This window comes from Dermochelys coriacea, chromosome 6, assembly GCF_009764565.3.
Source record: "Dermochelys coriacea isolate rDerCor1 chromosome 6, rDerCor1.pri.v4, whole genome shotgun sequence".
NCBI lineage: Eukaryota > Metazoa > Chordata > Testudines > Dermochelyidae > Dermochelys > Dermochelys coriacea.
Window position 1 is genome coordinate 46,078,489 of NC_050073.1, and position 19,907 is coordinate 46,098,395.

The 19,907-nt window shown below is 42.4% G+C and overlaps 1 protein-coding gene across 5 annotated transcripts in view; it reads left to right on the forward strand.

Annotated features, from left to right (window-relative positions):
* CAPRIN1 (cell cycle associated protein 1) overlaps positions 1-19,907 on the forward strand; it is a 78,536-nt gene that overhangs the window by 12,289 nt on the left and 46,340 nt on the right. For all 5 annotated transcript variants that reach the window (XM_038406977.2, XM_038406978.2, XM_038406979.2 and 2 more), the window contains exons 3-4: positions 5,882-5,944; positions 10,265-10,351. In XM_038406977.2, coding sequence (XP_038262905.1) covers positions 5,882-5,944; positions 10,265-10,351 — 150 coding nt within the window. The remainder of the gene's footprint in view (positions 1-5,881; positions 5,945-10,264; positions 10,352-19,907) is intronic.

Below are 19,907 nucleotides of genomic sequence, written 5' to 3' on the forward strand. Positions count from 1 at the left end.
CACTTACTCTGCATTTAGAATCCCGTTTGTGATAATGTGTGTTTAGAGTAGCTCTTCCGCTGCATTGCAGAGGGCAAGGCTGCTTTCCTTTGCCTTCATCTTGGCATACTAAATATCTGGAAGCTTTGAGAAAGTAGCATTAAACAGGAATGACTTTTCTTCCAGTTTGTTGTGATGGAGAAGCCTGTATTAAAAACCTTTGTTTCTAATAGTTAAAACTCTTTTGAAAGAGAGCCAGGTTACCAAATTTAAATCGTCGTTCACGGCAGACTTTTTTCTTTTTTGGTGGTCAAGCGTGCATTGTGTGACTGACTAGGCCAGGGGTGGCCAGCCTGAGCCTGAGAAGGAGCCAGAATTTACCAATGCACATTGCCAAAGAGCCACAGTAATACATAAGCAGCCCCCCATCAACTCTCCCTCCCCCGCTCCCAGTGCTTGCTGCCCACCGGCAGCCCCACTGAACTGCTCCTCCCCCTCCCTCCCTGCACCTCCTGATCAGCTGTTTCATGGTGTGCAGGAGGCTCTGGAGGGGAGGGGGCAGGGCCTGTGGCAGTTGGGGTTGAGCACCCCCCTGCACATTGGAAAGTTGGCACCTGTAGCTTCGGCCCCAGAGTTGTGCCTATAGAAGGAGCTGCATGAAGCTCCGGAGCCATTAGTTGGCCACCCCTGGACTAGGCTAACAGTAATGTGCTCAATGCTCTATTTAAGAGGGTTGCATCCTGAAGCTTGAGCTAGTGCTGAACACGGTTGCTTACTTCTTAAATGGTGATAGGCTGTTAGGAGTAAAACACCTTTGCTACTTGCTCTGTCTGGCTAATGGTCTTTTGGGTATAGTTTTAGTGCTCATCAAAGTATCTTCCGATCTATCTGTTGGTAACCGCTTCACCTACTGTGTCCCATTGTTGTGGTTTAATTTGACCACGATGCTACAGTTGCTAGTTGTTGCCCAAATCAAACACTTGGCCAGGGACATTACATTATTGGGAGTTAAGGAAATCCTTAGTTGGAGAATTAATTTTCTGTGAAAAAGGTAATATTGAACAATTTATTTTTATGGAAAGGTGAAAAAGGTAACTATTTTGTTTGTCTTTTTAATTGTAGAGTTTTCAGTAAAATGGTCTGTTTTGGCAGAGGATGACTTAGTTTAAAAGATATAGCTGGAGTATGAGTGGCTGTAACTTTCTGTCTGGGACCACTGTCAGTAATTTATCTTACATAGCAGTTTGCATGTCATCCTTACTTTCACAAGCCCACAGCTTTCCAGAACAGATCCTTTGGGCTGAACTTTTTTATACTCAATTTCCCAAAGTGAATTGTTTCAGAAACTTTGATCAAATACTTTCACTGTCTGTTTTATCTTTCAATCAGAATGTTATCACGGTCAACAAATGATGCTTCAAGAAACATTTAAATCTAGAACACAATCCTGCCATGGTGGGTTTTTTTAGTTTTTCTACTCCAGAGACCTTTTCCGCCCCCTCCCTTCTTTTGTGCCTTCCTGTTTTGGTTACTATTAATGATTCCTTTAGTTTACTCTGGAATTTAAAACTGAGAGGACATGAAGTAGTGGTTGAATCTAGATCTCCAAACAGCTTTTCATGGCAAACTTCATGAAATATGCTCAGTCATATAGAAATAATGAAAATTCCAGATATATGAATAATTAACTTTTAGGTCTATGTAGATTTGTACATCATCTTACATGAAAGCAATAGAATTTTAAGACCAAGTTTGCTATTATGAGGTTGGATCCAACAGACCTTTTACCAGTATTTTATAACTTTAAAGTGACTATTAGATCATCATTAGCCCAAAATGTACATCTAGTAAAAACAAGTAGTGGTGGTGTGTTTTTTTTGTTTGTTTTTTGTTTTAAATAAAATGTTTGTCAGTTTTTAGAATTCTAATGGAAACGGTTCCATGGACAAATGTAGTAAAATTTTGAAAGTCACTGAAAAATAAATTAAACTTCAAAAATTCTTCCAGTTATAATAGCCTCAGATGGTATTAAAAATGGAGCTAGGAAAATTTTAAGATTTAATCTGTATTACCTTTTATAATGCTTCTATCTAAAGCGGCAATTTTCAAACTGCGATCCGCGGATCCAGGGAAGTCCACCAGCCCCACTGATCAGCTCCTCTCCTTCCCTTCCAGTGCCTCCTGCATGCCAGGGAACAGCTATTCAGTGGTGTACAAGGAGGCGCTGGAAGGAGGAGGAGGAGTTGGGAGGGGGCAGAAAGAGGCGGGGAACAGGAAGGGCAGAGGTGGGAAGAGGTGAGGTGGGGAGGGGTATTGGGGTGTGGTTGGGTCTGTGAAAATGGGGGTCCTTGGGTTGCTAAAGCTGCTGATCTAAAACCAGTATCCCAGTGTTGGCTTCATTGCCTGTCTCTAAGTGAAGACGGAGAAATCCTGTGGTGTCAAAAGTTCCATAATGGGTTACCTACAGATGTAGCACTAAGTAGTAGGGTTAGTGACAAAATATAAAAGGGGGAAACGTTCACTGGAAATCTTTGTCCTTTTGGGACTAACTTCAGAACCGTATTTTGATTCACATGAATAAAACCTTAAATTCAAGTGACTAAAATAGATTTGTGTAGTATTTAATCTTATATTCCCAAGATATGTGACCTCCCAATTTTAAGAACAACTGACAGATGACTAAAACTAAAAAGCCCTGTTCTTTAAAATAAATGGACTGTAACCTGTAACTAGAATTTTCTTTTGCAGTGATTATCCCCCAAAAGAAAATTGTGTTGTTTTTTGTGTTGGTCTTTTTGGTATTATGGCTATCAGGATATTCCTTGGTGGTTTTTTTTTTTTTTAAAAAAGTGTTTGACTTAAATTTTGATTGTTCAAGGCAATATCTTTCTCAGTGTGTTGTATTTCACAAACATTAATCTGAATTGTGTGGGCAAGCACTCCTTTAATATCTGTAAATTTTCATAGTCTTCAAAGCTTTATAGCAATTGGTAAAGATATTACTGTAGATTAAAGTGTTGAATCCATAATTACAAACATCTTTATAGTAACTGGTTACTATTTTAGGTCTCTGTAATTGTCTTGGGATGACTACCTTTTTCTGAGAATTGCTAAATTAATTCTAAAGGCAGAAGGGGAATTTTTGAAGTTTGAAGAGAAGTTTATCTGACTTGAGTTACACGCCGCTAAAAATTACTTTGAAATATTGACTCTTGTCAATCATTTTTGTCGTCTTCTAGCTCTATTATGAATTACTACCACTTCAGATTTTCCATATAATCTTCTTTAAACTTCTTGTCTCTAAAGAAAATAAGTCGTATTTTAGCAGAGGGTTTTTGTGGAGGAGTTGTCATTGATTGGACAAGCCCGCTGGGCGAATAATTGTTGTTGGCGCATTTAGTGCACTGGATGAGGTATACCACATGCTGTGATATGGAATGTGTAGGATTAATGGCTCTTGAAAGGTATGATTGATCATTATAGCAGTGGAGATATGTATGGAGGTTTGCATCTGTTGTTATGGCAAGGTCTAGTGCTGCTTTGAGTTATTGTGTCCTGGTTTGTGGGGAGGAGTTTGGTGGGTGCAGTGCTTACCTGGGGCTCCAAGGCAGGCCAGCCTCCATGTGCTGCTGTCGCTAGGCACCGCCTCCGCAGCTTCCCATTGGCTGCAGGGGTGCTTTGGGTAGGGGCAGTGTACGGAGGCACAACCCCACCCGGGGACCCAGGGAGGGGCTGTCAGATATGTGGAGCAAGCAAGCAGAAGCTTCTCAGCTCCGCTGCGCTGCCGATGGTGGGCAGGCCTCCAGGCCATTGTACATCACCTGGGGGACGTGCGCCGGGGGGAAAGAGCACCTGGGGCAGCAGGCAGGGCCAAGGGAGAGACCCGGCCCCAAAATTGCTGGAGCCCCGTGGGCCACATTGGGGAGGATCTCAGGCCGCAGATGGCCCACGGGCTGGGAGCGTGAGACCCCTGATATAAACATTATTTCAAGAAATGGCAGAACACTTTGTTGAAAAACTTGGACTTGGACTTTAAACATGAAAAGAGAATACTTTTTAGTGTTTAACAGTCCATGTGTCAGAGTTATGGTACTTTTCTTTTTGACAAAATAAGCATTTTATAAGTGTTTATTACATGGCTAGTGTATCATTTAGGTCGGGGTGGGCAAATTCTTTGGCCTGAGGGCCTCATCTGGGAATAGAAATTGTATGGTGGGCCATGAATGCTCACAGGGTTGGGGTGTGGGGGGTGGTAGTGAGGGCTCTGGGGGGATGGCAGAAATGAGTTCAGGGTGCGGAGGTGAGCTCTGGGCGGGGCGGTAGACTGGGGTGCGGGGGGAGGCGAGGGCTCCGGTTGGGGTCTGGGCTCAGGGGTGGGACTGGGGATGAGGGGTTTGGGGTGCAGGAGGGTGCTCTGGGCTGGGTCCGAGGGGTTCACAGGGCAGGGGGTTGGGCCATGAGGAGAGGCTTGGGTGCAGGCTCTGGGCAGTGCTTACCTCAAGCGACTCCCGGAAACAGCGGCACGTCCCTTCTCTGGCTCCTATGCGTAGGTGCAGCCAGGCGTTTCTGCACGTTGCCCCATCCGAAGGCACTGCCCCTACAGCTCCCATTAGCTGCGGCTCCCGGCCAATGGGAGCTGCGGGGGCAATGTGCAGAGCGGAGCCCCCTGGCTGACCCTATGCGTAGGAGCCGGGTGGGGGGGGGCATACCACTGCTTCCGGGAGCCATGTGGCCCAACCCTGCTCCCCGGCTGGAGCGCTGGAAGGGGGCCATGCTGCTGCTGCTTCCAAGAGCCGTGTGGAATGGCCCCAGAGCCTGTTCCCTAGTGGGAGCTTGAGGGACTGATTAAAACAGCTGGCGGGCTGGATCTGGCCCGTGGCTTGTAGTTTGCCCATGCCGAATTTAGGAAGTACTTAATGATTTTTGTTTTGTAAACTAAGTGATAAGGGACAGTTAGCAGTTACCTAACTAGATAAAATATTTTGCTTTTGAAACGTATTGGTTTGACTTTACCAAGCTTGGAGTCGCATTTCTTTTGGAGTCGCATCTCTGGCAGTTTAGTGCAGTGCATAAGATTTTTAGTTCAGGGACTGAGCTTGGTTCGTCACTCTTTGGGTTAGCAGGAAATGAACACAAAGAAATTAGAAGATATTTGTGTATCTGACTTAACTCTTAAGTCACCAGCAAAAGAAAGTAAGTGTGTGTGTGTGTGTGCTCTTTGTGTCTTGGATGTATAGAGGTCTCCTACATTAAATATGAGGAATCTTAAGTCTGGTCTGGTCCCTCCTGGTTTACTTGAGGACTTAATAAAGTCACATATGGATTCACAGTTTTCCCAGCCGAGAACTGGAGGGGAGGTGTTGAATCCAAATACTAGGAAAATGAATGTTAGCAAAAATAAATGCTTAAATAAAAATTGCCTCCTCCAAGTTAATTAGGTTTTACTTTCTTGGTACTTGTGATGTATTTCTCTGGTTCTTGTTCTTTAGAGTCTCCCAGAGCAGATAGACCCTGAGTAGTTAGTGTGAAAAACAAAAATGAAAAAAGCTTTGTGTTGTCTTTATGCACCATGAAACTAAACAGGGCACACACACCTAGTTGTTTCTTTGCAAGTCACTTTCAATGCTGATGCAAACTAACTTTCTGTTGGTTGCAAGAAAGGTCACTAAGATGTGCATTATAGAAACAGAATAAGTGAGATTAAAATATTTCCTCTGTGTAAAAGTGTATTTTTAAATGTAAAATGAGTTCAGGTATTTACATACAAAGCTCAAAATCATGTCCGTTTGCACACTGTAACACAAACACGTGGGGAACCGTAACATAACTCTCACTTCTGTTGTGGTTAACTCTTTATGACTTGTAGTACCGAAAACGTAAAAGCATTTATTTTTCCCCCTAGGGCAAACTTGATGATTACCAGGATCGAATGAACAAGGGAGAGCGCCTTAATCAAGATCAACTGGTAAAAATCGAAACTTCCATAAAGCTCTTCTCACAGGCTGTCAAGGCTTGATTTTTTTTTTTTTAAATATGAACTCAAATTTAAAAATAATTGAGTAGATCTGGTTTCAGCTATAGTGATAGATCGAAAAGCTACAAGGATATATTTTGTGTGTTGGTATTTTTGTTTATTTAGGTTCACAATTGTTAGTGTACTGTGATGAAAACTGACTTAAATTTCAATAGTACTGTTGTTTATCTGTGGTGGTGCCATAATTAAGGTTATATTCAGTTTCACACCTAAAGCAGGAGTTCAGCCTCTTTTATAGGAAAACAGTGTAATGACCGAAAGTTCAGCACATAATCTTAAAATCAAACTTGAATTTTTGGGGGGAGTTTCAAGAAAATCTATCAGTTAAAAGTTGGCTCCCCAAATTCACATTTTGAGTGCCATATTTTTTGGACCCTGCTGTCTTAAAAAATACAAACTGTACAATTTGTGCGTAGTGATAATTTAGATCTCTCTCTTGGCTAATATAAATTGGTTAATTAACAAGCTGAAATAAATTAACATTGACCATAACTTAATCCTTATGTGCTATAGCTAGTTGAGGGAAAATATGATTTACATTTGATCTCATTTTTTGTAATATGTGAAAGCTGCCTGGTATGATTTAAGAGAGGAGTAGAACACCACCTTTCTCATATGCCCCATTAATGTTCTCTGGGCCGGAATTGAGGGCTAACCTGATACATGGAGTTAGCTACTTGAGGAGGATTTGTTGCATTAGAAAATCTTTTACAAAAGAAGGGCAACTTTGTTAAAGAACAGGTCTTCAGCATAACAGCTGCTGCTGCTTTGATGAAGACCTAGATCTGAACCAGAGCTGCTGACCTAGCAGAACAATCTCCTAAAACAGATTTGTTATCTAAGGTTTTGTCTACACAGGAACTTGGTCAGCAAAACTTTTGTTGTTCAGGGGTGTTTAACACCCCCCCCCCCCCGTCACGACAGAAATGTTACTGACGAAAAGCGCTCTCCTGCTGACAAACAGCTAAACTGTGAGCTTTTTAGCGGCACAGGTGTAGCGGCACAGCTACAAAAATCCTGTTGTTCATGAAAGTGCTAAGTAGAACAGTTTGAAAAAATGGGTTAGCCGGTTGACTGGGCCACTTGATCCCTTGGGCCACATAGGCTAACCACCTATTGGACCACATTGGCTACTTGACAAAAGACAATGACTGAATATGAAGACAACCAAAGTCTAAACTGTAGAGACTAAATTTTTTGGGGTACTTAAAATATTTTTCATTTTTTAAAAAAAATGAACATTTTCACTTTTGGGGGGAAAACTTTCAGCTAGTAATGCTTTTTGTTCAGAAATGTTCAGCTAGCTCTGTTGCTGTTCATAATCAGGAGTGGAGCTTTTGAGGAAATGAGAGAATTTCATGAAAAGCATGCTATTTAATATGGGAATGAGTACATTTGTAAAGATCCTATCCGTGAATGGTGCCATTACTTCACTGAATATGCAGGTTTAGTTTTCAGGGTTTTGCTTCTGAGTCACTTGGGTGGCGGTGATCTTCAAAATCACTTACCTTTAAAACAAGCCACCTGGAAACCTAATTAAACAAACACTGCCTTGTGTCTATTAAGCTAGCTCTATGTAATAAGCCTAAAAGAACTTAAAAAGCAAGGGAGTGGAAAAATTAAAGGAACCAATTATACATATCCTCTATTCTTACACCCTGAGAGAGACATCTCTGCTAGCAAAATCATAATTCATGAAGAAGGCACCACCATTAACTACCCCAACAGGGATTTCAGCTGTCTACTGTCTCCTTCCCCAAACTTGTGTGTAGAATTTCAGAGTTTTGCAGGAGTCTTGCCTGGTTTTGGTGGAGGGGATGATGGAAAATAAATGTAAGATGTGAGCAAATGTTTAAAATTGCTTAGGAAGGAAATTGTCTACCAGGATGTATTGCTTTAAATAATAATAATCTTAATCATTATTTAAGTTAGCAAGCAAATTAAAAAGCAAATGTTTTGCATTTGTATTTAGTTATTTTCTTAAGAAAAAGTTCATTCTCACTGATTGGTATAAACATTAAAACATGCTGATTTGCAGTTAAATGTACATTTGCACTACCTTTGGTGGTACTTGCTAACCTAGAGGATCTATTATGTCTTCCCACCAATTACTTAAGCAATTATACAGCTCATCATTTAATCAGAAATGGTGAATGACACACTTATTTGCTAGATCAATTTTTATTCGGGATTTGTCAAGTTGCAGTTGGATGGAAATTGAAATTACATTAAAAATACACAAAGAGCAAGTTAAATTTATTTTCACTAGTTAAATAAAACTACCTTAAATGCACTGGATATTTAAGAAAAAGTTTATAAAACATGTTTTGCGTTTAGAATTAACTGATTTTTCAGCGAAGGAAGTATTAAATATTATTAGTGAATGGACATATTGCCACCATCGTGATCACAATGCCTAAAGATGCAGATAGGTGATGCGGAGGGGTGGGGGGGGAAGGGGTGGTCAGTGTGTGTGTGTGGTTTCAAAAGTGCCTGTGCAGCAGGGTAGATGGATTTTTAAATCACCAAGTGCCTTGATTTAACATCAATTTTTTAATTCCCTTTTTCATTTGTACTTCAGTTTTGAAAAAAAAGAGGTTCTAAATAGAGCCTTTACGCTAGATTTGATAAATCTTTTTGCTGTCTAGAAAGCTACACTGTAACTATATACATTTAAGTGATAAGCTTAATATTTTCAGATTCCTGTTAAGTGGTGTGTTTAGAAAATGGTGAATGATAACTTTGCTCATGATTCATGTCAAGCTGCATTAGGATGGTAACTGAAATTTAATTAAACATGAAATGGCGCATAAAATGTATATTTATTAAGCGAGACAACTTTAAATATTTTGGATATAAAACTTGTCTTATCAAAACATTTCACATTTTTTTAGAACTAAATGATTTATAAAACAGTAGTAGTCTGTAGTCAGTGAATTAAACTGATTTTCAGGTCAGCCTGGGAAAACTTTCAAATATGCCTATGTTAAAAGTGATTGGAGCTGAAGTTCCTGCTCGCCTATGTTTCATGAAAGTGACAGTCTTCCAAGTTACTTAGGCTCACTTATTGTGCCATATTTATAAAGCTTGGTCTCAAAAGATTTCCTGCTGGTTCTTTCTTTAAATAGACAAGCAGCCTTTAATGTTTTTGGTAGAGACTTATGGATTCAGCTTATTTATTAATTTTTTTTAATGTTTTAAGAGATTATAAAAGTTCAGTCCTTAACATATCTGTGTTCAGATTTCATTTTAAATAGGTTTACTTTTAAAAGAAAAATGTATTTAAATTAATTTTTTGTTTTAATCCACTCTGCAAAGCAGGTTGGGCATCTAAATCCCACTAGTCACATGTCTGCATCTTATGTACTTAAATAACTTCTGAAAATCTGGCCCCATGTCCTTCAGGTCTTTAGAATTTGTAGATCTCCTCCTCTCCCACTTGGTTTTTATTCATAATTTGGAAGAGGAAAACAAACTTTCCTGCTTTTTCAGCTCCCCAGTTTCTCAATTTTGAATGAAGTTGTCCAAATGAAGAAAATATTCTTTCTTCCCCTGCTAACTAAACTGAACCCAGAGTCGTCTTCACGTAGATGTAGGCATGTATTCCACTTAAGCATGCACCCACCTAAGTGGAATACACATCTACATCATTTCTTAAAGCACCACATTTACAGTAAGTAGCCATTTCTTATAGTAAAAGTGGGCCTTAACATAGTTGGTACTTTTAAAATGAAATTTTAAACCAGTTTATTTCTAAAAGAAATATGTATTAAATTAAATATCAGATTTTTGCTTTTTTCTTTAAAATCCTCAATATTTATCCATCCTGCTTTCCACCCTTTTTCTAGGCTGCATTAATTGTAGGTTAGTCTGACCTGGGTTAGTCTTCAAAATGTCTTGTTTTGCATATGGCTTTCTAGGAGTTGCTTTTTGTTTTCATAACACTTGACCCATTTTTAGTTGACTAAAATAGAGTAATCAAACTAAATATTAAAACAACTCTCTCGTGCATGCGCACATGCACGGTGGCCCCTTTATTCCAGAAAGCTAAGTCCTTAAAACTTCAAACATTTGCATGTCTCTTCTACTCAATATATTTGAAGCCTCAAATATCAAACCCTCATTACTGTTTAAAGATGCTCAGCTAACTTTTAGAGCAAGACAGTGCTTTATTCAGAAAGCTATCACTTGGAAGTGCATATCTCTTGCTTTGTAATAAGTGTCGCTTTAATTTTTTTTTTTTCTTTCAAGGATGCAGTGTCTAAGTACCAGGAAGTCACGAATAACCTGGAATTTGCTAAAGAACTGCAGAGGAGTTTCATGGCTTTGAGCCAAGATGTAAGTAAAGGATTGAAAATCAGAGGCAGGCTAACAGTTGAAATAGAGAAAACTAAACTGTTTTCTACAAATAGTAAGTGATATTGAAAATTACTTTTTATCTAGAAAGAACCTAATGCACATTATATTTTGTATATTTGACTTCTTAAATTGCAACGTGTTAAACACTTGTCTGAAAATAAGGACGCATTTAAACTTCTGACTTACTCATTTCTGAGTGTTTCAGACTCAGTTCAGTATATTGTCATAGCAAGTTGGTTTCCTGTTAAAAGAAGTTGAGCTCAAAAGGTCTTTGTTTGTTTAAAAGATTTTCTGTATTACTTTGAATTCTAAGGCCTTTAAAGCACTCGACAAAATGTGACCAAAAATAATGAAATGCCTCATAATCCACTGAATACATAACATGAGTGGTATACAACAGTAACCCACCAGTTCAGTAACAGTAAAATTATCATAAACCAACAAATTAAAAAGGAAGCAGGAGGGATGCCACAGATATATTTAGACTTTTGTTCAAAGGCTGAGTGTTTTTTAATATTTATGTTGCAGGGCCCCTTATGCTAGGCCACTATGCCATAATAAATTATAGTCTCTGCCTCAGATAAATTAGGCCTTGTCTACACTACAAATTAAAAAGAAAAGGAGTACCTGCGGCACCTTAGAGACTAACAAATTTATTTGAGCATAAGCTTTTCGGATGCATTCACTGTAGCTCATGAAAGCTTATGCTCAAATAAATTTGTTAGTCTCTAAGGTGTCGCAGGTACTCCTTTTCTTTTTGCGAATACAGACTAACATGGCTGCTACTCTGAAACTACAAATTAAGTCGACCTAAGTTAGGTTAACTAACAGCTACCACAGTAATTACTGCATTGTGTGGCACTCAGCCGCATAGCCAGGTGGAGGGAACAGGGGTAGCAATCAAAAAAAAAAAAAAAAGGCATCACCCACTGCGGCGCTTTTACTCACCCAGCAGTGCTCCGGTGGCAGGCCCTCACTTGCTCCAGGTGTCTTCGGCAGCACTAAAGGCCCCGCCACTGAGGTGCCGCCAAAGACCCGGAGCGAGTGAAAGTCCCGCTGCTGAGGTGCCACCGGAGGTCCAGAGTGCCGCCGGGTGAGTAAAAGCACTGCAGTGGGTAACGCCTTTTTTTCTCTTGGATCCTCCCCCTATTCCCCTAACGGGAAAACTTAAAAGGCGCCAAGACATTGACAAGGTGCCACTTGTGCTCAGTGGCGGAGCGGCCGCTGCCCCGCTACGCTACTGGTGGCACTGATAGCTGGAGCCCTCTTGTTGTGGGGCCAACAGCCAGAGCCATCAGTGGCGGGGCTGATGGCTTGGGCTGTGGGGCCAATATGAACACTGTGTTGCCCTAACTACATCAACCTAAGTGCTACGCCTCTCGTGGAGGTGGAGTTAAGTCTATTTGTGGGCGACTTGTATCAGCAGGACCACTGGCGTAGTGTAGACACTTAGTTAAGGTGACGTAAGTTGCGTTACATCCACCTAACTCTGTAGTGTAATCCAAGCCTGAGAGTGAACCCTATTACTGCGAGAGGACATACGAATACAGGAAAGTTGTCAAGTCAGATAAGACGTGGCTCCCATAAAGGAAAATTTGAGTCTTAAAGTTAACTGGATATGACTAAAGTGAAGATTCTTTGTTCAAGTGTTGTTTATAGGTTAAAATAATTTTCTAATGAACAATGATAAACTATTAATACTTATTTTCATACATCTTAACGTTTTAATTTTATTGGAAATTCCATTGGATGTGTCGAAATTTCCAATCCTGTGAACTTCCTTTCTTTGTTTCCTCTGCCTACTGCCTCAACCATAGCAAGGTGTACTAAACCTCGTCAGTCATAGGTATTCTGCACCAAAAAAATAAAAATTCTGTACACAATATTTTAAAATTCTGCAAATCTTATTTGTCAATAAATAAATGTGGAGGCTCCAGCATGGCAGTGGGGAGTGTAGACCACTGGTTTCATGGAGGTGGGAGATAACCAAGTCAGCGTCCCACAGGTGAGGGAGTGATGTTGCTGCCTCTGACTGACACAGTGCAAGGGCCGGGCCTGCTTCTCCGCACCAAGGGTGGGCAAATAGGCTTGGGCAGGCAGGATCCAAGTGTGATGGGGGGCTTAGTGTGGTGGTATCTAGATGTGGATTGAGAGGGTTTTGTGTGGGGCAATCTGGGTGAGGGTGGTTCAATGGGGTGTGAGAGTGTGGGGGAATCTGGATGCATGGAGGCTGGTTGGGGGGGTTCTGAGTGCAGGGGTAATGGGACTCTGCTGGGAGATCCAGGTGAAGTGTTTGGGTGTGGAGGGATGGGGCTTGGCAGGAGGGCTCAGCGGGGGGAGGGGTCCGGATACTGGGGGAATGGGGTGGGGTGGGGCTTAATGGGTTGAGTGCAAGGGCTCAGCAGAGGATGGTCTGGGTGCAGGGGTGGGGGTCAGCAGGGGATTTGGGTTCAGGGGGGCTCCTTGGAGTTGTGGTTCGATTGGTACGGGTCTGGGTGCAGAAGGATGAGGCTCAGTGAGGGGGTTGAGATGCATGGGGGTTGCTCCCCATACAGTGATCCCTCCAATTGTGATTGAGGAGCGGTGAGGGCAGGAAGCAGGTGGGCAGGGGTGTGGAACTTCCTACAACCAGGGGATGCGTCTGATACAGCCCCAGCTGCTCTGTGCAGGGGAAGAGGAGATCCTGTCCTCCATCAGCCCACTTGAGACTAGCATCTGAGCCCACTGAAGGGTAGGAGCCACTGGCTGGGGCAAATACAGCTGCGCTCCCCGCCCCCTCGCAGAGATTTAATGCTCTGCTGGCTGTTCCAGGCACCCAAAATTAGCACCTGTGCTGTTTAGGAGAGACATATGACCACTCTTGCTTCCCCTGTCAGAAAGTTCTTTCTGTGAGGAAGTACAGCAAAGCAATCTGCAGGGGACATGAGTTATGTGAACTTAGAGTGGGGCAGAATTCCCCCAGCAGTATATTGCATTGACAAATTGAGCTTAACACATGCACCAGGATTAACCACTTCGAAGCATAACATATTTTTAAACACAATAAAGCAGCTAGAATAGTGATTGAGAAGAGAAATAAAAACAGCAAAATTTTGTTTAATCAGTGTAAGCACATCAGATTTGTGAATCTTTAAGACTTGGAAGCATGTTGAGTTTGTGCACAGAAGGGTGACTTTTGATGTTCCAGAAGGGCATCAATACATGGCACATATAAGTTCCTATATTTGATTAAAGTGAAAGGGCTTGTCTACACTAAAAACTTAAGTCGACCTATATTATGTTAACTTAGAGCTACCGCAGTAATTACTGATGTCCACACTACCCTCCTTGGGTTGGTGGTGCATGTCCTCACCGGGAATGCTTCCAGGGACAGAAGAGGGACAGCGTCGGGAGCTGAGAGCTCCACTGGCAGCTCCTGGCTGGGAGCCAGGCTGCTCCACGAGCTCCTGGGCTCCTGATTTACCTGCCGGGACCGGGGAAAATTTGCCTTGGGCTTCTTGTCCACCATGGAGCCCAGAAATTGGCAAGACAGCCATTGGTCCCAGCTCAGGGGGTGGGAGGGGAGGAGAGAAGCTGTCCTGGCTTCTTGTTCTCTTCCCCCTTACCCCCTCACCCCGAGGAGTGTGGGACAGCGGGACAGCGGCCCAGGAGACACTGTCCTCTAGATACCCCTCTTGTCAGTTTCATTGCTCTGGAGCTGTGAAATTGACTAGCACTAGCAACTCATATAAGTAACACTGTCTACACAGATTCACCCTAACTACAGCGACATAAGCTCTACACCTCTTGTGGAGGTGGAGTTATGTCAATGTAGTAGGGCACTTACATCGGCGGGACAAAGCTGTAGTGTAGACATTGAGATAATTAGGTCAACGTAAGATGCCTGATGTCAATCTAACTGTAGTGTAGACCAGGCCAGAGACATTCAGGCTTTTTTGAGCCAGTTGCTAGTTACCCATTTGCATTGGGACTCTACCTTTTCACATGTGAAGCCCAGCAATCAAGAGCTTTCTTCTTCTGACAGCCTTGTCTTGTGCTTTTTCAGTCTTTTTGATCAGCTGGCTTCTGAGAGCCAGTCAGTTCCGGAGTAACAAATCAGCTGCTGCCTTCTAGCTCAATTTTTCTTCCCCAATTAGGGCTTGTTCTTCTAAATTAAGAAGTTTCGTGCTAAGGCAGTTTTAGAATTGTTAGAGAAATGATTCTCAAGGAATAAACATCTCTACAGAGATGCCAAATCTGACAAAAAGGAGATTAATGGTTGCTTGCATTGTAGTTACAGAATTACTTCTCTCAGAACCTCAAACATGCTTTAGATGCTTGGATGAAGGATGCTTACCTAATAGGTGCCATATCTTGTAGATTAAAGTGACAAAATATCACTCACATTACTTAGTATAACTTCTAATCTAGAACAATACTATTTTTATACAATGGAAAGGAGGCAACAGAGGCCAGAAGTCAAATGGCAAAATATTGTATGAAAGATACCTGTGAAGCTTCGTACATGGCTCCTCTGTTTGTAGCTACAGCTGTTGCTTGATTGAACTGCCTTGGTCTCCTCAATCATATAGAGAGAGAGAGAGATGGAAGAACTCCCTTTTGAAGCTCAAGATCTGGGATTCTTTCTTGGGTGAGATAGTGAGGAGGGAAACAATCCCAGGTCCACCTTGAAGTGTCAAAACATTGATTTCCTATTAAGAAGAGAATATTTTTCAGATATCACATATAGTCAGCCTTTTCTAAAATAAGACTGACAGCATCTCAGAAAACGTTTTATTTTCATAGGCAGAAATTTAGACACTACTGTCAAAAGCATATTTGTGTTTGCTGCTTTAGGACCTTCTGCTGCCAGATAGAATGTTAATGGGTTCGCACAAGCATTAAGCCAGCTGCTGTGAGTGACTAGTATTACAGTAGCATCTAGATATCCAACCAGGAGTGAGGCCCCAATATGCTAGGCATTGTACAGATATATACAGTCACTGCCACAAAGATGTTACAGTCTAAACAGACAATGGGCCAGAGGGGGAAAAGAGGCACAAAGGTGAAAGGATTTGTCCAGTCATTAAAGCTGAGAAGAAAACCCCATCTCAAGAGTCCTAGTCCAGTACCCTGTCCATTAGATCACTCTTTACTACCCCCCATTTCAATTTATCCTCTTTCCTTTCTTTTTGAGGACAGTCTTTCTTGTGGTGATAATGATCAGAATCTCCTCTGACAAGTAAATTTTTCATCTCTTGGTCTCAAGGTCATCTTCTCCCATACCCTTGATGCCCAAAGTCATAAAGGGGATAGGGCAGGATGCAGCCAGAATGATATTGATAGCCTCTTATTGGTCCAGATAGTATTGGCTCCCAGACTTATTGCATCTGTCCAAACAGCCATTGACTTTTCTTCCTGATCTGTCAGATTTACTATCCCAGAATTGAGGACAAATTCCCACCCAGATCCCCCATCTCTTCAACCAACTCTTTGAGCAGACAGGGATTGTTCCATAGAAATCCAAGAGATGCCCATAGAAGGTCTCCTGCTCTTTATTGGTATGTCTATACAACAAAAAAAATCTGCAGCTGGACCGTGCCAGCTGACTTGGGCTCGTGGGGCCTGGGGCTGTAGGGCTATTTTATTGTGTAGAATTCTGGGCTCTAGGGTATCAGAGCCCGGGCTTCAGTCTGAGTCTGGAAGTCTAAACAGCAATGAAACAGTCCTACAGCCTAAGCCCCGCAAACCGGAATCAGCGGGCACAGGCCAGCTGTGCGTTTTTCTTTGCTGTATAGACATACCCTATGAGACCAGTCTGCAGATCATAATGGAAGAGATTTTCCATCTGAACTTCACAACAAGGTCTTGACCCGTTGCAAGCTTCTATTCCCAAGGTTTTGGATTATATTCTCCATCTCAGGTTATCAGGCTATATCATCAGTTCTTTCAGGGTCCATTTAGCTGCCATTTCACGACTCTCTCATTTAAATTGAGTGTTTTCTCATCCCATTGCTTCAAAATTTCTAAAAGGATTGGTTCACACCTATTACTCCCATTCGGGAGTCTCCTCAATCCTGAGTCTTTAATGTAGTTCTTGTGGAATCTCTTTTTAGACCCTTATCCAAGTGCTCTTTTCATCTGAGACTCAAAATCACCTTTCTCATGGCTATCACCTCAGCCAGGATAGTTAGCAAAAGTCAAGAACTAATGACAGACACCTCTTACACTGTTTTTCACTGGGATAAGGTGTTACTGAGACCCCATCCTGAGTTCCTCACCAGCATGGTATCTCTTTTCACTTACACAGTCAACTTCCCCAAACGACACACCTGGGAGAAGCACAGCTCCATGGTCTAGTTGTTTCCTGAGCTGCTATTTGTTTAGGGAAGAGAGAATTGTTTGGGAAATCACTCAATTTATTTGTGGCATTAGATAAGGCTGTGAAAGGTCTGGCTGTCATAAGTAGGATCCAGAGACTCAAAGAAGATTTACAATATATTGTGGCTCTTCAGGAAGTTTTGTTGTATGGATTCCAATACCTGCTTTCCTACATAACTTCTTTAAAGTCCATTTTTACTGAGTTTTTCACTGAAAGACAGTTGGGTTGCTCTGCCTATATACTTGTCGGAGGGAGGGTTGATGAGGACATGCAAGGCTCAAGTGCAAACCTAATTGAGTGCTGGTCAAAAGATTCCTCTTGTATGTAAGATGCATGTCCACCAGAAGGTAGGGGTTCTTCGCAAAGTGTCCCTGTGGCTGTTCCACTTTAGGTGACTTGGCACCCTGCACTTGTAATCGGAGATTTGTAGTAGCAGTGCCCGGTGGGTTGCACATGCGCGGTAGCCATCTCGCACCACTCCGAGCGGTTACATAGTGGTGTGTAGCCAACCGTCCCCCACTTCCTTCCCTACTGCCTTTGGCTTGAGTCAGAGCGACAGCAGTGCCTTTTCTTATCTCAGGTAAGCTTAATAGTTTGTGGTGTTTCTGATAGGGTTAGATTAGGTGTAGTTCTCGCATCTCATCTTCGTCAGCAGATGAAACAATAGTACTACCACCCCCCACTATTGATTTCAAATCTTTTCAAGACCCTTCAGAAGGGTAGCTGAATCTCTGGACGTTTTACTAGCTCAGGACGTACTCCAGGCATCCCCAACAGCAAAGATAGCACTGCCAATTAATGATGCCATCATGGACCTTGCAAAAATAATCTGGCAGGCACCTGTCACAGCCCCTCCCTCCTGTAAGAGGTTTGATAAAGAGTTTATGTGCCAGCAAAAGCGGTTGAGTTTTTTATTCACCTACCCCGCATCAAACTCGCTGGTGGTGGATGTGGTCAACCAAAGGGAAAAACACCACTAGTCCGGAATTACCCTATATGATAAGCACTGGAAAAGGCTAGACCTTTTTGGTCAGAAAGCGTACTCCTCTGCCACACTCCAGTTCCACATAGCCAATTATTTGGCCATACTGGCAAAATACACACATAATCTGTTTCAAAAAATGTTGGAATTAACATAAGAACAGCCATACTGAGTCAGACCAAAGGTCCATCTAGCCCAGTATCCTGTCTTCCAACAGTGGACAATGCCAGGTGCCGCAGAGGGAATGAACAAAACAGGTAATCATCCATTGACTTTATTGAAAGTTTACCCGATGGCAAAAAAGAACAGTATAAGACAAACATCTCTGAGTGACAGGACAGCCCTACAGCCTCTCTTGACTCTGCAGACATGGCAGTGCAGTCCATCACTACATCCGTGGTCATGTGCTGTGCATCCTGGCTCCACCTCTCCGGGTTTCCCAGGGAAGTCCAGTACACTGTGGAGGACTTACTCTTTGAGGGACAAAAATTGTTTGCTGACAAAACCGATGTGTCCTTACACACCTTAAAGGATTCACAGGTGACCTTAAAATCCCTGGGCATATATGTACCTGCAAACAAAAAGAGACAAGGCAAGTTTTACAACCAGAGATACCAGGCTGCACATACTCTCAACCCCAAAGACAGTATGACCAACGACGTAAACAAAGACCAGACATTGGCAGAACTAAGATCAGCCTTCAATGTCTCAGGTATCTACTTCCAGACAATCATTTTGAAGGTGTGGTCGAGGGCACGAGACCTCCACATTCTCTGATTCTGGAACCAGATCCAGTCTCCTGCCCATTTGGAGACAGTCTGTAACCATACTGTCTTGTCTGGAACACCATCACAACAGACAAATGGGTTCTAGAGATTATCCAGAAGGGCTATTTCATCCCTTTTATTTCTATCCCACCTACCCACTCCCCTTCCCCATCCCTCTTCAGGGACTCCTGTCATGAGCACCTGTTACAATAGGAAATAAACCACCTTGTACAGTTGAGTGCTCTGGAACCTGTACCATCTCAACACTGGGAGAGGGTTTTATTTCCATTTATTTTCTTGCTCAGACAACGACAGGTGGAGACCCATCCTGGATTTGGGAAAACTCAACAAATTTGTGAGAACGTGACATTTCAAAATGCTGATTCTTATCCACAATAATTCTGGCATTAGAGAAAGGAGATCGTCTCTCGGCCCTTGACCTCCAGGGCACTTATTTTCATATTGCAGTTTAACCCGGCACACCAAAGATTTGTGAGATTCACCCAAGGGAATCCGCATTTCCAATACAGAGAGCTACCTTTCTGCCTGTCAATTACCTCGAGTTTTTTTCCAAGGTTCTCACTGTCATTGCAGCTCCCTTCTGCAAACAAGGGGTGATGATATTTCCATACTTAAATGACTGCCTTATAAGGGCACTAAATGCCACGCAAACCACGACAACCCTATTCACAGACCTTGGGTTACAAATAAATGTACAGAAGTCAATCCTGGTTCCTGTCTAACTGTTGGAATCCATAGGAGCCTACTTCAACCATCTCACAGAAACAGCAATGTTACTCCCAACAGTGCTTCCTCACCCTAGTCAACCTATTTTCAACAGTGATGGACAGCCCACAAACATCTGCCAAACATATTTACAACTCTTGCAGCACATGTCACCAGCAATGTTTGTCATACAATATGCCAGGCTCCACATGCGATGATTACAGGCCTGGCTTCGAACCGTGTATATAACACACATTCTCTCAACAGAAGCCCTGCAGGGTAGAAGACTCGCTAACATGGTGGACACAACAACAGAATGTCTGCTCAGGAATCCCTTTCCAACAAAAAGTTCCAACCATGACAGTCATGACAGACACTTCTCTAGTTGGTTGGGGGGCATATTTGTGACAAATCGATCCATGGCCACTGGTCCCCAGCAGAGTCCATCCTTGGAGGTAAGGGCAGTCTGAAATGCATGTGAGCACTTTCTCCCTTAAATCAAGAACAATGCCATCAAGATCCTTACTGACAATATACCAGGCATGTACGATATAAATCGTCAAGGGGGAGTACGATCACACCCTCCAATACGCGATACGTCTCTGGAATTGGTGCAACACCAAGAGCATAGAGATATTGGCATCCTATCTGCTGAGATGTTGGAACACAACAGTGGACCAAGTAAGCAGGGATTTCTCA